Source organism: Ursus arctos, unplaced genomic scaffold (genome assembly GCF_023065955.2).
Source record: "Ursus arctos isolate Adak ecotype North America unplaced genomic scaffold, UrsArc2.0 scaffold_34, whole genome shotgun sequence".
NCBI lineage: Eukaryota > Metazoa > Chordata > Mammalia > Carnivora > Ursidae > Ursus > Ursus arctos.
This window is the reverse complement of record NW_026623030.1, coordinates 31063127-31077661: the sequence shown is the minus strand read 5'-3', so window position 1 is coordinate 31077661 and position 14535 is coordinate 31063127. Positions and strand designations below refer to the sequence as shown.

General features: G+C 46.3%; 1 protein-coding gene across 1 annotated transcript; it reads left to right on the top strand.

Moving 5' to 3' along the window:
• The first annotated feature begins 2045 nt into the window (after nt 1-2045).
• LOC123001915 (zinc finger protein 84-like) lies at nt 2046-10831 on the top strand. Its single transcript, XM_044389787.3, has 5 exons — nt 2046-2164; nt 3989-4195; nt 7724-7850; nt 8118-8210; nt 9031-10831. Exons 2-5 carry the CDS (start codon nt 4181-4183, stop codon nt 10083-10085), a joined length of 1290 nt encoding a protein of 429 aa, XP_044245722.2. The 5' UTR covers nt 2046-2164; nt 3989-4180; the 3' UTR covers nt 10086-10831.
• The last annotated feature ends 3704 nt before the right edge of the window (nt 10832-14535 follow it).

The window sequence follows — 14535 nt, the reverse complement described above, 5'->3', positions numbered from 1 at the left end:
TTCGAAGCAGCAGTGGAACATCTCATGACCAGCTTACAAGCATGACAAGTAACTCAGTCACACGGTTCCCCATCTGGATCTGGTGATGCTGTCTGATTGTTGTTTAATTCCTTTGTGGGGTCTTTGCAATTTAGATGAGTCATTACTCGTTGTATCCAGGTAGTCTTGACATCTTGTCAAAGAGACTGTTACTTTCAGAATGCTAAGATTAAGCGAGGGCACACCAACTTTACTGAACACCTAAGTCATTATACTCGGGTATCTTACAACACCTACGTCATGGGAAGTGCACGACAGAGAGTGTAGCTATGGAAGCCGTCACTGGTAAGACGAAGAGAGAATGCAAATGAAGTGACGTTTGTAATTTGAAGTTTTCATTTAAAGCATTGCTATCATTCCTATCATTAAAATTTATTTAAAAACATATCGAGCTCAGATTCACAAGAAGACGGGGAAGCAGATTAACTTCTAGCGTATGTAAGAGACTGGTCATGTTAAGGGAGCATTTAAACCATGGACTTGCTACCACTGCAGCCATCAAAATGGTCGTGTGGGTTTCTCTGCAAACCGTGGTGATCACAGGGCAGCCCTAAGCGCATGAGCGAGTTATAGATACTTACTATGGTATATGTTTGCACCGAGCAGAATGTGTCAGGTGATAACACCTGCGGTCTGGGCTGGCAGTACTCACGTACAAGGATGGGGCAGACAGCTAAGGGAAAACGTGGGGCTGCTGTCCTTTTTGTGTCTGTGAGCTGCTGGCGTGTTTCCACTGACTGGTGCGCCATGGGGAGCTGTGCGAGCTCACACCTATTGCCCACTTCTCTCTGCTGTATTTGAAAAGGAAATCTCTGTACCTCTATGTTTACTGAGTAAACTGTTAAACGAATTAATATGTGTGAGTGTGATCTTTGGTGACCGTGAACTCTAGCTTCCATTCAGCTAGGTATCCCAGACCAAATCTGAGCCCTCGCCAGTTTCCCACACGTGAAACGTAAGGAGAAAAGCACCTCTCCATTCAGTTGTAGGCGGTGCTAAGAGTCCGTGCTCTGCCTGGCCGTTGGTTCACCTAGCTGGGGTCTGGGGTCTGGGGTCTGTGCAGAAGAAAAACGGCCCGCTCTCTTACAAACTAAACCGGAGATTCCCCTCATCCCTTGAAGCTTAAATGAGTAGGATACAGACAGTTTATACCACGAGCACAGCTTGCAAGGAAAGTGGAGGTGGGGCACTCTGTGAGGTGTACTCACATCCACCCTGTACCTTCTGTGTCCGGTGTCGCCCACTCGGAATCCCCATTAAACACATGGGCAGCGTCTGGCCCTGCAGATGGAGGCCTGGACCCCCACCCTTGTCTGGTGCTCCGCCCACAGGAGACGCAGTTGTCCTTGGATGCCTTTCCTGTCCTTTTGTTTGCTTTCTTTTTATGATTTTATTTTTAAGTAATCTCTACACCCAACATGGGGCCTGAACTCGCAAGTCCGAGATCCAGGGGGGCAGGCTCACCCACTGAGCTGGTGATGCCCTCCGCCCCCAGCACAGGCCCTGCTCTCATCAGTACCTGAGTTTGATGCTAAACTGCATGCTTCTGTCTTGCTGGGAGGTCTTCCGAGGGAAGGAACTCCAGCATTTGTTATGCTGCGCGCACCCCAGAGCGCCTTCCCCGCACCCCCCGACTCTCGGAAAGCCGGGGGGCTTAAGGCGAGGCGCGCCGCAGAGCCCTCTGGGAGATGTAGTTCTGGGGCGAGCGGCACTCTGGGAAATGTAGTTCTGCGCGGTCAGCCGGGAGCCTCTCGGTGGCGCGGCCCCAGCGGGAGGGGGCGGGGGCGGCGCGGGGGCGACCTCGGTGTCCCTGCGGGCCCGTGGTGACCCCGGCGCGAGTTCCGCCGGTGGCTGCAGTGTTCGGGGCCGCTCTGGGGCGGTCCGTTGAGATCGGATCTTGGGGGCGGCCGAGGGGCGGAGGGTTCCGGGGAGGGGTCGCTGGACGCCGCTCGCGGGGGGTCCTGCGGTTTGGAGCGCGGCCGCCGGAGCGGACGAGTGCGGAGGACTGCTGAGGGGCCTGCGGGGGTCGGCGAGTGGGGTCGGGTGAGGAACCGGAGCCTGTCGTGCTGAGGGCTGGCGGGACAGGCGGCGACAGCGGACTGGGTCTTCCGTGAGTGCGGCCGCGGTGAGCGCTCGTGCACCTGTTAGGGCCGCGTTTGGGGGTCTGCATTGGGGGTGAGTGGCGGGGCCCCGCAGGCTGAGTTGGCCTGAAGCTGCCTGGAATGTGGACGTCAGAGATCTGGACTTGGGGTGCCTGCAGCGATCGGGGCAGCCGTCAAGGGCAGAGATGGGGTGCCTGTTGGGGTTAGTGAGGGGCAAGTGGAATTTGCTGATTGGAGGGACCACGAAGTTGAGTGTCTGTGGGGTGACCGCCTTGCGGATTGCTGGGGCTTACGAGAGCTCTGCGAGTGGGGGGACATTACTGGAGGAGGATTTTTCTCATTAACTTGTTACTGAGCCTTAAGGATGAGTGGTTTGGAGGCCAGTGGGGGCCTGGGGGTGCTGTGCGTGTCAGGAACTATAGGCTCCTGCGGAAGTGAGTGTAGGATGTCCGTTTACATCAATGACTGGGGAATCAGAGAACAGGATTCGGGTGCCTGGTGGGCGAGGAACTCGGGACTACTAGGGATGATTGAGTGATTGGGGAGGCCCTGGCGTCGATCATTGCAAGAGTCCTTGGGCGCCTGGCTGGCTCTACCCAGTCGGTAGAGCTGGGATGCTTGATCTTAGGGTCCTGAGTTTGAGCCCCACGTTGGGCATAGAGCTTGCTTTTTAAAAAGAGAGAGAGAGAGAGAAAGAGACTAGTGACCGGAGAACTATGGGATGAACGATTTGGAAGCTTGGGGGTGGAGGTCACAGATTAGTTGACATTTGGCTGCAACTGGGGAGCCATGAGGCTGACTGGGGACAAAATAGGTTTCGACAACTGGGGAGACAGTATGTGGGGAGAATCTGACCAGTCATCAGGAAGCCTGTGGGGGTTAATAAGTGTGAGGGTGAGTGAGGGAGTTGTTGGTGTAAGTGACAAGGTTGTGGGAGTTAGTGATGGGACAACGGTGTCTGAGTGACTGAGACTCAACAGAGCTTGCTGGGAGTGTGATCCGTGGGGTAGGTGGTGAAGGGCTGTGGGATTGCCTGGGAGGTCTTTGAGGCTAATGATTGCGTGGCCTTGGGGGTCAGTGATTGAAGAGTAGGGATGCCACGATATTGGGTATTGGTTGAGAGCTGATTGGGTGACCTATATGGTACGCTCACAGGTCTGTGTTTATATTTCTGGGTCTGAAAGTGGGTTTACGGTATAGCATAAAAAGCAGTTTAAAAATTTAAGAAGACTTTAGATCACATTTTTGTCATATCAGCATGGTTTCTATCACCCTGTGAGAGACGTAGCTTTGAAGTAGTGGGATTGTTGATAATAATTGCTATTGATATGTATTTTCTGATTTCTCTATAATCACATCATGTAATAATAAGAGCGCTAACTAGCATTTACTAAATGTTTATGTGCCAGTCGTAGTTCTAAAGTATTTACATGTATTAACTAATTTAGAACTCTCAAGAACGTTATGAGCTTAAAATGAACTACTTGTATTTTGAGGAGAAGCTCTGCTAAATTATTCGTTTCATCAACTGCTGGATTCAGTTTCCTTTTTTATTTATGCCTTTATTTAAAAATGAAATTGATGTTCTTATTTTCTGCTGGGTATATATTTTACACATGCACACATGGTCTCTCTTTCCCTTCCCCCCTTTGAGAGAGAATGAGTGCTTGACGAAATGCTGCTATTGAGGCTGCGGGGTTCCTTCTGCATACCCCACTATTCTGAGTCCTTGTTAAGTCTGTTTAGAGTCTATGGAAAACCCACTTTGAGCTTTAAATGCAGGTGAGTTTCCAGCAAGAGAGGGATGTTTGCATCAACTAAAGCGAATTTGTTAACTGATTCAACAGATTGCAGTTTCCATGAACTAATTGGCTTATTTGAGGTAAAGAAGTCGTCTCAGGACCAAGGATCCTTGGTGAGGAGAATCCTGACCAGAGACCTTTAATTTGAGCATTACGATAGAGTCCAGAAGATACGCAGAGTCCACAAGGACAGAGCAGAGCCTGCAGTTTCTGGCCATTTCCCAAGAGTAGCAGAAAATGACCAAGTCCCAGGTGAGTAATTCATTTATTTCCTCAATTGTGATTCCATACAATTCACCCAATTTAAGTGAACAATTTACTGTTGTGGGTTTTTAGTAAGTTTAGAGGTTTCTGCAACTGCCTGATTGTTCAGCCACTATCTAATTTTAGAATATTTGCATCCTCGGGGCGCCTGGGTGGCTCAGTTGGTGAAGCATCTGCCTTCGGCTCAGGTCATGATCGAGGCCTAGGTCCTGGGACGGAGTCCTGCTCAGCAGGGAGCCTGCTTCTCCCTCTCCCTCTGCCTGCCACTCCCCCTGCTTGTGCTCTCTCCCTCAGTCAAATAACTACATAAAATCTTAAAAAGAAGAAGAAGGAGAAGGAGAAGGAGAAGAAGAAGAAGAAGAAGAAGAAGAAGAAGAAGAAGAAGGAGAATATTTTCATCCTCCTAAAAGGAAACCCCATCCCCTTAGAGAAGGAGAAGGAGAAGGAGAAGAAGAAGGAGGAGAAGGAGGAGGAGGAGGAGAAGGAGGAGGAGGAGGAGGAGGAGGAGGAGGAGGAGGAGGAGGAGGAGGAGAAGAAAGAAGAAGAAAGAAGAAGAATATTTTCATCCTCCTAAAAGGAAACCCCATCCCCTTAGAGAAGGAGAAGGAGAAGGAGAAGAAGAAGGAGGAGAAGGAGGAGGAGGAGGAGGAGGAGGAGGAGGAGGAGGAGGAGGAGGAGAAAGAAGAAGAAAGAAGAAGAAAGAAGAAGAATATTTTCATCCTCCTAAAAGGAAACCCCATCCCCTTAGCCGGTATTCCGCATTCCTCCCCACCCAGATCCAGGCCAGCACAGTATGCTCGCTGTCTCTCTGGATTTGCCCTTTCTGCCCATATGGTATTGACAGGATCACACGCTACAAGGTCTTCTGGGACTGCCTTCTCTCATGTAGCCTACTTGCAGGATGGGACATGAATTAACATCTATTGTCTCGCGCTGCGGCCTAATATTCTGTCGTGTGACTATAGCACTTTTCGTTTATCTGTTCCTCATCTGCTGGACATTTGGGTTATTTCCACATTTTGGCGATTAGGAGAATGCTACTACGAACATTTGTGTTCTCTCTTCTCTTGGTACGTACCTAGGAATGGAATCGCTGGTTCCTATGGTAACTATATTTAACATTTTGAAGAACTGATAAACCTTTTTTTTTAAGTATTGTTTTCTTTTCTTTTCTTTTCTTTTAAGATTTCCTTATGTATTTGAGAGAGAGAGATAGAGAGTGCGTGTGAACGAGCAGGGGTGGGGGCGGGGGGTGTGGAGCAGAGGCAGAGGGAGAGAATCTGAAGCAGACGCCCCACTTAGGACAGAGCCTGATGTGGGGCTCGATCCCACAACTGTGAGACCATGACCTGAGCCGAAATCAAGAGTCGGGCACCTACCCGACTGAGCCACCCAGGCGCCCCACTGACAAACTTGTTTAAAGCGGCTGCTACATTTTATAGTCCCACCCGCAATGTACGAGGGCTTCGGCTTCTCCAGTCCTCACCAACACTGTTGTCGTCTGATTGTGGCCATTCCGGGGGTGTGAAATGGTACCCTTGTGGTTTGCATTTGCATTGCCCTCTGTACCCACATTGATGTGTCCGGACATAAAATTTTTATTCACATTCTTTATTGCTTTTAGTTGGAAGGCTCTTGTCTGCCTCCAACTTTGGGGAACTTTCTTGTTTTATTTCACTAATTATTTCCTCCCCTTTATTATCCATTGTCTCTAGCTCCGGAATACTTGATGGATTTTTGGATCTAACCTCTTGAGTTTAAAAACTTTTCTTTAGGGGCGCCTGGGTGGCACAGCGGTTAAGCGCCTGCCTTCGGCTCAGGGCGTGATCCCGGCGTTCCGGGATCGAGTCCCACATCAGGCTCCTCCGCTATGAGCCTGCTTCTTCCTCTCCCACTCCCCCTGCTTGTGTTCCCTCTCTCGCTGGCTGTCTCTCTCTCTGTCAAATAAATAAATAAAAAATCTTTAAAAAAAAAAAAAACAAAAACTTTTCTTTAATATATTTGACTTCTTTTCTTTTCATCTTTATTCTTGCGGCATTCATCAGTGTGGTAATTCACACTGCAAATATCCTCTTTCAGTAGATACAATCTGCTGTTGGCCAGTATATCAAGCTTTCTTTCCGTTCAAGTTTTAATAACAACTCCTTTAACGAGTCCATCTAATGTTTCAACGTGATGGTTGAAGATAAGGGCCTGAAACGGGAGTGTTGTTTACATTAAAATACTTGTTTCAAAATCAAAAATACAGTTTTTCTAGGGATGATAACTTATATAGGATGTAAAATCCAGATCTTGTGTTTGGCTTGAAATCATGCTTTTGGGGGCGCCTGGGTGGCTCCGTCGGTTAAGCGTCTGCCTTCAGCTCAGGTCATGATCTCAGGGTCCCAAGATTGGGAACCGCTCAGTGGGGAGTCTGCTTCTCCCTGTGTACCCCCCGCCATGTGCTCGCTCGCTCTTTTTCTTTGTCTCTCTCAAATAAATAAAATCTTAAAAAAAAAAAAGAATGGCTAAATAAATGTATCACTTGGGGATGATGTCATTTACAAATAGTAGCTCTGATAATAGGCCATTTAAGTTTCTCCTGCAGGACCTGGAAGTAGACAGCCCTGGGCTGGCACAGCACTCGAGGGTTGCCATAAAAGGCTACGGGTCTTGCCAGGGTTCACTCTGCCATACTTCACAAGTCGCTTGTCTGTCTCACACATGTTACCTCACGGCTCAAGGTGGCCACTGCAGCTCCAAGTACAACGTCTGCTTCATTTTTTTTTTTTTCATGGCGGGGAGCGGCCGAGGGGGGACCCTGGGAAGCGGGCCCACGAGAGGAAGGAGAGAGCGACGGATGGGGAAGGCTGCGAGCCCCCCCCCCTTGTGTCGGGATGACAAACCCTTGTGTCGAGGGAGGGCTGACTTTCAGTAGATCGCAGCGAGGGAGCTGCTCTGCTGCGTACGAAACCCCGACCCAGAAGCAGCAACATCTGCTTCAAAAGCGGGGAGAGGGACACCTGGGTGGCACCGTTGATTAAGTGTCCAACTCATAGTTTCCGCTCAGGCCATGATCTCAGGGTCATGGATCAGGCCCCACATCAGGATTCGTGCTCAGTGCAGAATCTGCTCAAGACTGTCTCCCCTCTCCCTCTCCCTCCCCCTGCTCGCTAGTTCACTCTCTGAAATAAATAAATAAATCCTTTAAAAAATAATAAAAAATAAAAGCAGGGAGCACAGTAGGGAGAGCAGAGGGTACTGTCACTATCTCTCTCTCTCTTATCAGAAGAGAGCAGCTTCCCCCAGATCCTGCCGCCATCATGTAATCACAGCCCTCACTCTGGACGTAAGAGGGAACAGTTACGGTTTGTTACTGGGAACGGGGCGCATTTGCACCCCTCATACAATTGAGGTTAGCAGACAGATGGAGAGGAGCTAGCCTGAAGGTTACTAGTGGCTCCTACCCTGGGGTCCTGACATCTTTGATTATCCAGAGCCCACTGGTTCAGCCTTACCAGGTGCATGCTCTTGCAGGGGTCACTGTCGTTTGAGGACGTGGCTGTGGACTTCACGTGGGAGGAGTGGCAGCTGCTGGACTCGGCTCAGAAGACGCTGTACAGAAGCGTGACATTGGAGAACTTGAGCAGCCTTGTGTCACTGGGTAAGGACACATCGTGTGTGGACGTGGACGCGCGTCCTTTTCCTGCTCATTTACTGAAAAGTGGGACCTGTGAAGTGTGTAAGGGCTTGGGGCTTTAGTTTCAGAATTCAAAAATTCTTAGCCCTTTCTTGTCTTTGGAGTGTCTGTCCACGCACATCCCCAACGAAAGGCCTCATTCACACCCTCTGAAGCTCAGCATTTATTTATTCTTTAGAAGCCTGAGCCCAAGAAATTGGGCTCAGATCCTGTGTGACTTCCCATACACAGGGTTTCAACTTATCCGACCAGATGTGATCTCCAGACTGGAGCAGGAGCAGCCACGGGTAGTGGGTGAAGACATCCCCGGTCAGAGCTTTTCAGGTGAGTCCCTGGGAGGCGGTGGAGTTGAAATGCCAGTGGGCAGTGAGCAGCGAGGACAGTGAAGGGGGGGCAGCTGCGCGGTGTTGTTCAGAGAAGTCCCCAGGTCGCTAAACCCTCGGAAGTGACCCCGAACCGTTGCGCTGAGCTTCTCAGATACGCATCCATGTGGGGGTCATCTGTCCTTCTTTGCTCTGATTTTGGAGTGAGCTGTGCTTCTCTGGTCTGCTCGAAGGAGCTCAACCCCTCTTTCTCATGTCAGACCCCAGACGTTCATTTTTCTCCACATCACACACCTTACCCTGCTGACAGGTCCCTTTTCTTTTCTCGTGGACACAGGGTTCATTGTGAGTTTTTCCTCTCACTTTCTAATTTCCACGTATTTTCTTGGCCCTTTCATTGGTAAATGCCTCAGGTAACTATTGTATTTCCGCAGTCATTTCCTCTAGGCTCTCCTTGATTTCTTTTGTGATAGTTACTCCTTCTGTGCCTGTAACCAAAGGGATAACATTGGTGTCACCATCCCCTGCCTTTACCGCAACTTTTATCGCCATGTCTTAGAGTCCAGTGTGTGTGCAAATGAAACCCTTTACCTGGGACAGATTATTATATCATGGCCTCTAACAACCTATTTAGTCAACCTTTTCGTTTTAATCTTTTCCTTATCTATTATTGGTTTTCTACCTCAGTTTCCATGAAAGCACTTCATTTAATTGTAATTCCCAAGCATGTACCGGTGTGCGTGATTGTTTCTGTAGTTCTGGTTCGTCTGGTTCAGTTACTGAGGAATTCACAACATGTGTTTTATTGTTCTCTTTTCTAGAATACTGGAAAGTTGATGATTACAAAGCATGGCACCAAGAAATTCAAGACGGGATTAAAAAATTGGAACAAGTCCGTGAAATGAATGCAAGTGCGAAAATATTTCAGTGTGGCGTGAAACTTGCACCTTTAAAGCAAAAGCCCAATAAGCATGTCTCAAATGGAAAACATTTGAAATACTCGTTAGATGTATTTACTCAGACTCGAAACTGTGGAAGAAAGAAAGCTGGTAATGTCAACAGATATGAGAAATCCTTTCCCCATACCGAACGTGAGAAGACTCATGTTGGATTAAAATACTATGAATGTAATGAATGTGGAAAAGTCATCAGCAAGAAGTCACGACTCATTGTCCATCAGAGAACACACACAGGAGAGAAACCATTCAAATGCACTGAATGTGGCAAAGCCTTTTCCCAGAAGTCGCACCTTGTTACACATCAGACAGTTCACACAGGAGAAAAACTGTATGGATGTGAGTGTGGGAAGGCCTTCTCTAGAAAGTCACACCTCATCACACATCAGAGAACTCACACGGGAGAGAAACCATATGAATGCAGCAACTGTAGCAAAGTCTTCTCTCAGACATCACAGCTCATCATTCACCAGCGAAGTCACACAGGAGAGAAACCCTATGCCTGTGGTGAATGTGGGAAAGCCTTTAGTGGGAAGTCACAACTCATTACGCATGAGAGAACCCATATAGATGAAAAGCCCAACAAATGCAGTGAGTGTGGCAAGGCCTTCAGAGAGAAGTCAAGTCTCAGTAAGCATCAGAGAATTCATTCGGGAGAGAAACCCTATGGATGCAGTGAGTGTGGGAAAGCCTTCAGTGGGCAGTCACTCCTCTTCAGACACCAGAAAACTCATTCAGGAGAAAAGCCCTACGGATGCGATGAGTGCACGAAAGCATTTATTTGGAAGTCACAGCTCATCATACATCAGCGGACTCACACAGGAGAGAAGCCCTATGAATGCGGCAAGTGTGGGAAAGCCTTCTCCCAGAAGTCACACCTCATCATACATCAGAGAACTCACACAGAACAGAAACCCTAGAAACGGAGCGAATGTGAGAAACTCTTAAAAAATTATCACACTTCTCTCCACATCCTAAAACTCATTTAGAGAAAACTTCTGAAGGCCGTGAGTATAGGAAAGGCTGTGGCAGGAAGTTCTACTGCCCTGAACATCAGAATGCCAAACGGGAGAGCGAGCCTGTGTGTGGTGAACGTGGCAAAGACCACAGAGAAAAGCATCAGCAAACAGTCTAGCCTCGTTGTAAATCAAGTTATTCATATTGAGAACAAAAATAATGATTTAAAAGAATGTAGAAAAATTTGTCCATAGGAACGTTACAAAAAATCAATTTCCAACTCTCGTATTGCATCTTTTAAAGAAAAGATTATTCAATTTTAAATAATAAGCATATGGAACTTTAAAGATATGTATCTGTGTGTAGATACATGTTAGCAATCATGACAGTCCAGTAAAGAGCCTGTTGCTTCAGAGGAATATTCCTGAGTATGGCTACATGTTACAGATTTATTTATTTTCACAGCACATGTGAAATTAATCTGTGAACATGGTGTCTGTCAAGAGTGCTGCACAGTGTGTATAATTTGTCTTGTGCCATAACAGTAGAAGATAAGCTGGACCAAGTGATGTATTTATTATTTAACAAATAGTTTAAGTTACATTGCCAGATACTTTTTGGCACATGTAAATGAGTCTGAGAACTCTTACCGTGCTCTGTCTACAATAATAGAAGCTGGAATTTTTCAATAAAATCTCCTGCCTCCTCTGAGTCACCAGTACGTACAGAATTGTTCACATTGGACATGCAAGCAAGAATGCACGTCCACACATGACTGAGTGAGCAGAAGAAAGCTCGGGATTGCATTGCTCTTCATCTAAATACATGAGAAATGGGGTTCGTAAAAAGACCCACAAAGCATATCCTCCTGTTATTTTTCAGTGGGTTTCTGTAGACTCAGTTGTATGTAGGTTAAATATAATAGAGCCAAGAAACCGTATTTTAGGTTGATATGCTAAGACATCATGCAATACTGTTCTCTGTGTCAATCTTTCAATGTTTTCCTAAAGTACTTTGCAAATAATTAGAAGAAACTCAATTAAAAAAAAACAAACATGTAGTTCGATAAGGTCACATGCAGAGGCTTTTGCTAGGAGAATTAGGGTTTTTGGTGGTTTGACCCAGACATCTTGCACAGATGAGGCTTTAGAAATCAAGCTACTTTATTGTTGGGGAAAAAACCTCTACTTAACATACAAGAAACCTTGCAATGCACGAGGTATTCTCTTGCTTTTAAATATGCCAACCTTAAGTTTATTTTTAAATAATGTGTCTTGAAAATGACAAAAGCCTTTCTTGAATGTTGGTGAAATTCAGAAGTTTGCATCACACCGTCATGTGTGATTTTCTTGTGTTGCCAACACAAGAAACTTATCTTTGTTGAAACCATCTATTATGCACGTTACCCCTACCTCTGTTTAGAATTTTTAGTACTTCCTCTCCTTGATAAAGCCGGACAATGTCAGAATTCTTTCCTGAAAGGTTATAACATGCAGACATACAGAAAAAGGACTGTTTTCGTCAGAGAAAGGGAGATTTGTGGACAGTGGTCTTTACATTGCATATCCAACAGCAAATGTTGTTTGTAAATGGGGTTGCGTCAAAATTAAAGTTAGGACCTAGGTTAGCCAAGTATTGCTTTGGGGGTTGACCTTGACCCCACATTGCTTATGCAGCCCATATGGGGAGGGCTTCATTATTCCAAAGTGTCATGTGAGTGCTTGTCTGACTGACCGATCAGGGTCCAAGTTTGAGCACAACAGCTACTCTAAGTGAAGCTGAGGGAATTTAGCTGCAGTTGGCGAAAGAGGCAGCAGGAGAGATGAGAAGCCAAAGAGGGTGGTGAGGGGGAGCTGTAAGTATTCACGTGCAGTTTCTGCTCCCCATCCTTGCAACCTTGGGTTCCTCTGGGTCCGAGGGCTTAATCCTCAAGGGAGGAAGGCTCCTATCAAACGTCACAACAGCAGCTCCTTGATGCTGTTTTGAGACCTTGTGCTGGGGTTCTAAATCCACAGAACTAGGAATCGCTGGCACACATCTGGGGCCGGGTGGACTCTGTGCAGAGCCTCTTAGTATTTCCATGATGATTGTGAGTTCCAGTGGGAGACTAAAGCACCCTAATAAGGACAGGACTGCTAGAAACTCAGTCTTCACTAATGAAGACTTGGGTTTCCCCACAAGTAAAGATCCTTGACCCACCAATACCTTGCTAATGGCGGGCGTAATATGGAACAGGTGGCAGGAAAAAAGTTACTAAAAAATGAAGTTTTGTGGTGAGTACAGAGGCGAATGTATCTGCTATGTATATTTTTGTTGTATTTCAACAAATTTTCCTTCCCTATTTTTTGTTTTGAATTGGAACATTGGTGAGGTCTTGTTTTATAATTTAGTTCATAGGTCATGAGACCAAGAAAAGTCACACTGGGGGTGCCTGGGTGGCTCAGTCAGTTAAGCAGCTGACTTCGACTCTGGTCATGATCTCAGGGTCCTGGGATCAAGTCCTGCGTCGGGCTCCCTGCTCAGCAGGGAGTCTGCCTCTCCCCCTTCCTGCCGCTCAAGTGCTCTCTCTCTCTCTCTCTCAAATAAATAAATATCTTAAAAGTCCTGAAGGATATAAAGTATTCGGGAAATATTATGAACAAAACCAGCCTAATGGACATTATAAGCCTCTACACATTAAATCTGCAGAACGCACATTTTTTTCAAGTGCTCATAAAACATTCACAAATACAGACCATCTGTGATGCCATAAATCAGGTCTCCATAGATGAAAATCCTGGGATATGTTCTCTAATAATAGATACAAAATAAGGGTAAGTCTGGAAAATGCTCAAGTATTTGGAAATTAGGCAATATGCTTATAAAAAACACACAAAACGAAGAAATCAAAGGGGAATGAGAAGGTAGTTTGGACTAAATGATAAGAAAAGAAACATCGCAGTTCAAGGGAGGCCGCTAAAGCTGCGTGAAAGGGAAACAGCTGTCAGTGCTTATATGCGGAAAGAAGGGAAGCCTGGTGTGAATGATTTAAGCCTCTAGAGAGCATATTAAATCCAAAATGGTCGGAAATAATAAAGATAAAAGTGGAAATCAATAAAATAGGAAACAAAAATAGAGAAAATTAACAAAAATGTAATCAGTTCTTTGAAATTATAAAATGGATAAACCCCAGCTAGAGCGATCAAGAAAATAGAAACTCAAATTACCGGTGGCAGGGATAATAGTTTTCCTTACAGATCCTGTAGGTACTAAAAGGTCGATAGAGGGCGCCTGAGTGGCTCAGTCGGTTAAGCGTCTGCCTTCAGTTCAGGTCGTGATCCCAGGGTCCTGAGATCAAGTCCTACACCCGCTCAGCTCTGCTTCTCCCTTTTCCCCTCCCCCCGCTCATGCTCTCCTGTTCTTCTACACGTCCTGCCTGATGGGATTAGAGAGGGAGGTTGGGATCTCTACACTCTCAAGATAGCGATTAACAGCGGCATTCAGGGTGTGCTCGCACGGGCAGCGATCCAGCACATACCGTACACAAACCGCTTTCAATGTCCCTAATGCATCTGTACGATTACTACTAATACAGCCCACACGAAACAACCCAAGAATCCTCTTTTGTAACTTGTACATCCAACAGAATATAAAATGTGATAAATTCTATCATTCCCATATAATTTTAATTATTAGGAGTATTCATGATGAAATACTTTAATTCTTTACACATAATTACTTATTTTATGTATAAAATGTAACTTATTTACCTATGTATACATATATATCTTTTTTTTAAGATTTCTTTAGATCCCACGACCCGGGATCATGACCTGAACTGAAATCAAGAGTTGGAAGCCCAACGAACTGAGCCACCGAGGTGCCCCTGATTTTCAAGTTTTAAATGGTGCGTTACATTCCAATGTACACTTTTCCTTCACATAATCGTGCAGTGTTAAGTGTTTGGGAAAACTTTCCTGTGTGCACGCACTTACCCAGTTAGAACATTTATGAGCCTCCCCTTAGTTCTTAGCACAAAAATAGGGCAAATAAATTCTACTATGCAGTTGATGAACTGGTGATCATAGAACAGTTTTGTAAAGTTGGTTGGTGACTTCGTCAGGAGTCACTGTAAAATGCTGTAAGGTCATCGACTCAGCCGCTCTTCCTTGTGGGGTCCACTTGGAAGCGGCGATGGGGGTGCAGTGACTCCTCTAACTTGTAGGGGCCGCAAGTTTGCCTACACGTGAGGGCTCTAGCAAAAAGCAGGTATCATCTGCAGCGTGTGGCTGAGCTCAGCATGAAGAGTTGTGGGAACACAGGCCCTGAGTTAGATTTTTTTTAAGATTTTATTTATTTACTTGTTAGAGAGAGAGAGCACAAGCAGGGGGAATGGCAGGCAGAGCGAGAAGCAGGCCCGCTGCTAAGCAAGAA

Coding starts and splice junctions, on each gene's coding strand:
- LOC123001915 (XM_044389787.3), top strand. Junction 7,851..8,117: donor GAGCAGCCTTGTGTCACTGG/GTAAGGACACAT, acceptor TCCCATACACAG/GGTTTCAACTTATCCGACCA. Junction 8,211..9,030: donor CCCCGGTCAGAGCTTTTCAG/GTGAGTCCCTGG, acceptor TCTCTTTTCTAG/AATACTGGAAAGTTGATGAT.